An 8,114-nucleotide genomic window follows, 5' to 3' on the forward strand; every position below is an offset into this window, starting at 1 on the left:
CACACTCTCACACACACACACACACACACACTCACACTCTCTCTCACACACACACACACACACACACACACACACGTCTGTTAATCTATTCTTTGAGCACTTCAATAATAATTCATGTTAATAAAACGATTTCAAACATTTTTTGTGTGACTGGTGGTATCCATAAAAACGTAACTATCAATTTCTGTGAGGAATTTAACTATTTAAAAATGTGCGAAAATCACTCAAGCTTATAGTTGGCAGTTTCATAAAGCAAACATAATAGCAGACTGACAATCTTGAAAAAAAATTATATATATATATATATAAAGGTCGAGCTCACTGCGCATGCGCAGTAAAGTTGCCGCGCTTTCTGAAAGGAAGAAGCGGGAGTAATTCGCCTCAACGATAAATGTTCAACAAAAATGGAATTCTGAGGTACGAAAGCGGTTTTTGGATTTATGTTATTTTTCTCTGCTGTTTCTATTTGGGTATATTTCTGTCTGGTTTCTGGTTCAATTTAAGTTGATTTATTTCTGAAACATTTCATTTCATTAAAAAAAAAAAAATGAAGAAAACACTATTTTCTTACCATTTTTTAACCACACTGAAGTTACATTAACTCTAGATTACTTTTTTTTGTTTGCAAATTTAGAATAAATTATATAAACACAAACACTTATTTGAATGAATATTAATGTTACAATATGCTGTTAATATATCCACATTGGAATAAGTAAAAATACCATAGAAATAAATACAGAGAACATACAGTTAAAATTAGAATAAAGTAGAAATCATGTACCTGACATTAACATGTACAGTGTGTGCAGATCCATAAAAGCAGTGGATGTAAATAATCATCTGAAGCAGCAGCATCTTCATCCCTCAAAGCACTATTGCTTTCATAAAACATCACAGTGTCACAAAGAACAGCCTTTTATTCAATATCTATGAAATAAGCCCCATCCAACACAATAAAAATACACACAGACACATAATACATATATATATATAGTGTTTCTAAAAAGCTCAGTGACGCTGTCCACTTGTAGATATGCTGTCGTTCATCTGCAGCGCACACGAGGGACAGTGCTGACTCTAAACACACAAATGCAAAAAGTGAACATAAACATGTTTGGCCAGATCCCACAGTTACACAATTATAGTGCATTCTTGTGGCCATAACAAACCTTAGTAGTTTCCTTCAGAGTCCTGTAGTTTGTTTCAAGCCTCACACGCAGACACACACACACACACACACACACACACACACACGCGCACGCGCACGCGCACGCACGCACAGACACAGACACAGACACAGACACACACACGCACACACACACACGCACACACACAGAGAGACACACACAAACACAGACGCACACACACACATTCACACTCAAACACTTAGACACATACACACACACACACACTCACTCACTCACTCACACACACACACACACACAGTCAGAAGTGTGTGCTGGAGTGAGAGGCGGTGAGCGGGGAGGTGCGGGCCCTGTGGCGCAGCTCGTCCATGGAGCCCACTGTTAGCCGCAGCATGGCGAGGACGTTGGCTCGGTAGCGAGCGGACATGATGTTATACAGCAGAGGATTCACAGCGGCGCTCACGTAAAACAGCACTAAAGACACCAGATTGAAATACTGACTGATGTAATACAGCTGATCGCTGGAGTCTGAGACCGAAAACAGCGTCCGGCTCACGTGGAACGGCAGCCAGCACAAGATGAACACCAGCACGATCACCACTGCAGAGAAAACAACACCGCATTCACTCATTCTGTCCTTTACTTCACAACATCATATTGGTCTGATGCAAGGTTATTATAGTTAACTAAAACCACAGCCATAAAAACTACTTGACATATATATTAACTGAGATAAAATAAAATATAAGTTTAAACTTATTTTATTTCAGCTAGTTGCCAAGGTAACTCATTTTCATTTAGTTTACATTGATTTTACCTCGAATTTAACTAAAACTAAAATTATAAAAATGAAAACTATATTTCATTTACAAAATACAAAAATGTATAAAAACAATACTGTAGCTAATAAAAATAAAAAAAATTTAAAAAAAATTGTTACTTGAAAAAAAACAAATTTATATATAGAGCTTAACTTTAGCTTAAATTGATGTACCAAAAAATAAATAAAAATAGACATATTTAACAAAAACAGTTTTTGTTACTTGGTATAGAATGTTAACTGAAATAAAACATATATACACACACACACACATACATATATATATATTAGTGCTGTCAAACAATTAATCGAAAATAAAAGTTTTAGTTTAAATAATAAATAAACACAGTACACGTAAATATATTATGTATATATAAATATACACACACACAGTATATTTTGGAAATATTTACATGTATATACATTTATATTATTATATTATATATAAATATATTTAATATATAATTTAAACATAATATATTTTTCTTAAATATATACATGCATGTGTTTGTATTTACATATACATAATAAATATACACAGTACACACTCATATATTATTAAAACTAAAACTTTTATTTTGTATGCGATTAATCGTTTGACAGCACTAATATATATATATGCTAGTTGCCGAAGCAACTAATTTTCATTTAGATTAACTTGTACTAAAATAACTAAAACTAAAATTAAAAATAAATAAATAATTATATCGACAAAAACAATGTTTTTATCAAATGAAATCAAATAAATGTTAACTGAAAGAAAAATAAAATATTTAATAATATTATTTCAGCTAGTTGCCAAAGCAACTAGCTTTCATTTAATTTAATATGTAATAAAAACACAATAAAGACATTTAACAAAAACAATAACTAATAAAAAGACAAAAAAGTAACTCAAAATCAAATAAATGTTAAATGAAATAAAATATATATTTTTTTAAATTTCAGCTAGTTGCCAAAGCAAGTCATTTTAATTCAGTTTAACGTGATGTACTAAAATAACAAACTAAAATGCAAAAAAATACTAAACTATATAGATATATTTAACAAAAATAATAAAGATGACAAAACACACACAACTTACTAAAACATTAAAATTAAAAATTAAAACAGAAAATACAAAAAAAAAATTATTATAACTTTTATTAATTTTTTTTTTTACTATTATAAAAAAATAATAATAATTAAAAACTATAATACTACTATATATACTATAATAATATCTCGATAATAAAACAACACCAAGTAAATACATTTGAACTACTCCTTTAAGGATCCAGAAAGTAACAGTATTATTACCCATAATGCTCACCCATCATGCGGAGGGTCTGGCGGTGTGTCTTGTCTCGGTGCGTGTGCGAGCGCAGGTGCAGGCGGCGAGCGATCAGGCCGTACAGGAGCGACAGGACGGTGAGCGGACAGATGAAGTAGAGATTGGAGAGCCACAGCATGGCTTTCAGAAGCCCGGAGGTCTGTGCGTACTGCGTGCAGCGGCACTCGCTGGCTCCGCCCTCAAACTGCTCCACCCCCACCAGCACAAACACGGGCCCCGCGCTGAGCATGGCCACGCCCCACAGCCCCGCGATCAGCGCTCGGACACGCCCCCTGGTGACCAGCAGGCGCGCGCGGAGCGGGAAGCAGACGGCTAGGTATCGCTCCGCCCCCAGCGCCGTCATGTGCAGGATGGACGAGAACGTGCAACATTCTCCCACAAACATCGACAGCTTGCACACGGCGTCGCCTAGCAACCACGGATGAAACCGCCACAGCTACAAGAGCAAACGCCAACATACGTTAATACACAAACTACAAACACCAGGTCCATATTTGATTGTTTGGCTAGTAATGTTTAACACACAATACAAGACAGAAGCTCATCGCCTTTCATGACAAAATCAGATCGTCGCGAGACACATTCCGAGTAGCTACAGACGCTTCGACAAATTTCACATTTGATTGAGGTGTGAACTCTTTGGAAGCTTGTTTCTGCGACGGGATAAAAAAAATTAATAAAATAAGGTAATTGCGACTTCCTATCTTTTTTGCAAAATTCTATCTTGGGTTATAAACTCGCGAGAGAAAAGTAAAAATTATGCGATAAAAAGTCGCAATTACCTTTTTTTTTCGTGGCGGACGAAAAGTAAGAATTGCGAGACGTAAACTCAGAATTTAGATATAAAGTCAGAATTGCAAGTTTTCTGAGAAAAAAAGTTTGAATTCTGAGAGACAAATTCGCAACTGACAGAAAATGTAAGAATTTTTATATAAAAAGTCGCAATTACAATTTTTTTTTTTCGGTGGAATCAAAAAAAGTCAAAATCGCAAGATGTAAACTCGCGAATCTTAGGAAAAAAGTCAGAATTGCAATATTCTCACTATTCTGAGTTACAATTCTGACTTTTTTCCTAAGATTTGCGAGTTTATATCTTGCGATTTTGACTTTATACGAGAAAATCAGAATAGAGAAAAAGTTGCAATTACCTTTTGTTTTTGTTTTTTTATCCCGTGCAGGAAACAAAGTCAGAATTGTGAGATGTAAATTTGTACTGTCAGACACAAATTCGCAATTGCGAAAAAAAAAGTTACGAATTGCGCACAACATTAAAATAAACGAATTGCAAGAATTTTTTTTATCGCAGTACAGACTCTTTTTCTGAGATTTGCGATTTTATATTATATTAAGTTTGCAAATTTATATGAGAAATTAGAATTGGGAGAAGAAAAAAAAAATCGCAATTACCTTTTATTGTTTTTTTGTTTGTTTTGTTTTTTTACTTCCGTGGTGGAAACAAATTCAAAGTTGCAAGAGATGCAAACTCAGAGTTCAGAGAAAAAAAAGTCAGAAATGCAATATATAAACTTGCATTTTTGAGAAGAAAAGTTGGAATTGTGAGAGATAAAAAATTACCTTTTTTATTCTGAGGTGGAAACAACAAAACAGATATAAACAGAATATAAATCAGAACTGCTTAATATGAACTCATAAATGTGAGAATATCTTGCAATTTTGAATTTATATCTCATAATTCAGACTTTTTCCCTAAGATTTACGACAGGGTGTCTACAGATATGAAAAAGTTAAATTTAAGACTTTTTAAGACCTTTTTAATACCACCTTATGTGAAATTTAAGACCAAGCCTGTGATGGAAATACACATTATATTACATACGTATATGTAATATTTAACGTGTTTAAATGTAAAAAGAAAACAAAATATCATCGCTGTCAAAAATGCTATTAGTTATTACGATATACAGTGAACTTTTCATATCAGCAGACAATATCCCATACAAAATATTCCCACAAAACAAAAGTGTCGCATCACCGAGATTTTTGGTGGTGTAAACAATTTATTCTGAAGCAATATTTTCATCAGTTTTCTGTCAGCTTTTACATACTTAAATCTGCATGTTTTTAATATTTACCACAGGATGTCATTTACCTTTATAAAGGCCAATATTTTTTTTTTACCTTATTAAATGTATGCGTCATCTTTCAAGTCAAATTCTTACAATTGATCAAGAAATTTAATACACTACAGGGCTGTTACCAATCAAATTAAATAATTACAAAATTACAACAGCAATAAATAATGTTATGGGATTAATGTAAATAACATTTTGAACATACAAATAAGAAATGTTGGGGAAAAATGCATACTTTTAAGCATGAGACTAAACCGCCAGTAGGTGGCGGTAAGTCAGTTATTCATCAAACAGATTCCTTCAAACCTCTGAATCATTCAGTAACAAAAACTCCAGTGTTGCTTGGAGAGTGTGCGCAATAATTCTGTTCTGATCTTTGTTTGGAACTATTTTCGTTGGTGAAATAGAACAAAACAGTCAATTGTGTCTAAAAATGTAAGTAACTTCATATACTTTACTACTTGTTTGTTGAACTAAAATCAATGTAACATTTGCAATCGTGAAAATATTCAGCAAAATAGATCCCTTGTCATGGTATGTTACTTGACTATATCATGCTATAAATAAACTAAACATTTAGAATTTTTACCTCAGTATGTTTGTTCTGTGAGTTTCTTTATGTGTGCCGTACGCTCATTTGATTTGATTTCTCCATGAAAGTCTCTCACAGAGACAGGCAGCACGAGCCTCAACAGCGCGACATTGATAATAGAAATACACTATCCTAGTACTCTTAATGGACACTCACTGGGTCCGTCAGACTGGAGAAATGTTTGTGATAACGTGACCAAAAATATTTAAGACCTACTGAATCTGAATTTAAGACATTTTAAGACTTTTTAAGGCCTTATTTTAGGAAAACTTTATTTAAGACATTTTAAGACTTTTTTAAGGCCACCCTGTACGAGTTTGTAAATCTTGTAAATAAAGAAAAAAGTCGTAATTACTTTTTTTACAATTCATCAGAATTCAGATGTTTTTCTGAATTATATATAAAGATATAAAGTCAGAACTGTGAGATATAAACTCACAAAATTTGAGGGAAAAAATCTGATTATGATATATTATGATATAAAGTTCTCAATTTTGTTCTCACAATTACACGTTTAATTCTTTTGTGTTTTTGTTTCTGCCACAGAATAAAAAATAAAAGGTAATTGCAACTTTTTATTCTCGCAATTCAGGCTTTTTTAAAAATCAGACTGGTGAGATATAAAGCCAGAACTGCGAGATATAAACTCACAATTCCGAGATAAAAAGTCGGAATTATGAGATATATTAAATCAAAGCTGTGAGATATAAACTCAGAACATTTTTCTCCCAAATATGAGTCTAATGTCTCAATTCTGAATTTATCCTCAAATTCAGAATTTTATGAATATCGCAATTCGGAATTTTGTTCTTGCCACTTTGAGTTTATATCTTGCATCCGCCACGGAATTGAAAAATTTTTTTTTTCTCGCGATTCTGACTTTCTTTTCACGATTGCGAGTCGATGTTGCAATTAGGGTCGCAAAAAGGTGGAAAACTTCCAGTAAATTTCGAAAAATATTCCAGAAATTTTGGAAACTTTCCAGGATTTATTTTTTATTTTTTTGGAAAATTCCAGGAATCTTTGGAAAGTTTCCAGAAATCTCCCACCCCTTTTTGCAACCCCAGTTGCAATTCTGACATTCTTCTACAGAGTTGCAAGAATGCGAGATATAAAAAAAATAATACTAATATCGTATGCCTACACACACGTACAGAAACCCGACGACGACTGGAAATACGACAGAACTTAATGATATGCAAATGACCAGCAACAAGTCGCTATGGCAACCAATGCTGATCCGTCACATGATACAGCTGGCGACATGCAAGCGTTTTTAACAAGCACGTCAACCCTCGATTACCTTATAGAGATCCAGAGGCATCAGCAGCAGAATGAGGATGTCTGATAAGGCCATGCTGCTCAGGTACAGGTAGGTGGTGCTTCTCATTTGTGGGCGTCGCCACACCACCAGAATGGTCAGGGCGTTTCCCAGCAGGCCGAGCAGCAGCAGCGGCACACACAGCGTCGTTAACACCACCAGCTCGGTGTCGGTGAAGAGCGACTGGTCCTCCCATTCCTCCCAGTCCGATCGGTTCCCGCAGCAACCAGAACCAGAACCCTCCAGCACATCCATGTCTCTGGAAGAGAGCTCAGAGCCGCCACGGCTCCTTCATCTTCACAGAGCTGCAGGACGATTATTGAATGTGCTCCTGTTCTGTGCCGCCCACCGCTGGAGATCAGTGCCACCTCCAGCAGCACAGGAACAGATCGATCACACTCAGAGGAACACACAGTGATGGTCAATCTGACTCAAACCGTCCGTCCCTGCTCACAGCTCACCTCAACATCAAACATACGAAACACTCAGACAATAAGAAACACCTCGTTGAGTTAACTACATTAGCTACATCATGTATTATTCTTAGTGAATGCTGATCGCAACATTTACTAACACATCGGAATGAAAACTTGTAACATGAAACAACATTAACTAACATTAATCAAAATGAATACTGTTACAAATGTTACAAACTGCTTGTTACGTAATGCTTACCACAAAGATATGTGGCATGAAACCTACGTCATTTAAATATTTCATGACCGTTGAGAACATTTAAACCCATCCTAATGAATACAAAATCTAATTTTTATTATATTTACGCCATAAAAAGTATTTGAATTGTGT

At 34.7% G+C, this 8,114-nt stretch overlaps 1 protein-coding gene across 1 annotated transcript; it reads right to left on the reverse strand.

Annotated features, from left to right (window-relative positions):
* Positions 1–1,422: 1,422 nt before the first annotated feature.
* LOC107737948 (growth hormone secretagogue receptor type 1) lies at positions 1,423–7,768 on the reverse strand. Its single transcript, XM_016549595.1, has 3 exons — positions 7,290–7,768; positions 3,281–3,737; positions 1,423–1,748 (listed from the first exon to the last, which is right to left on the reverse strand). Exons 1-3 carry the CDS (start codon positions 7,560–7,562, stop codon positions 1,450–1,452), a joined length of 1,029 nt encoding a protein of 342 aa, XP_016405081.1. The 5' UTR covers positions 7,563–7,768; the 3' UTR covers positions 1,423–1,449.
* Between the last annotated feature and the right edge of the window lie 346 nt (positions 7,769–8,114).

The sequence above is a fragment of the Sinocyclocheilus rhinocerous genome, unplaced genomic scaffold, assembly GCF_001515625.1.
Source record: "Sinocyclocheilus rhinocerous isolate Xijiao unplaced genomic scaffold, SAMN03320098_v1.1 scaffold404, whole genome shotgun sequence".
NCBI classification, from domain to species: Eukaryota; Metazoa; Chordata; class Actinopteri; order Cypriniformes; family Cyprinidae; genus Sinocyclocheilus; species Sinocyclocheilus rhinocerous.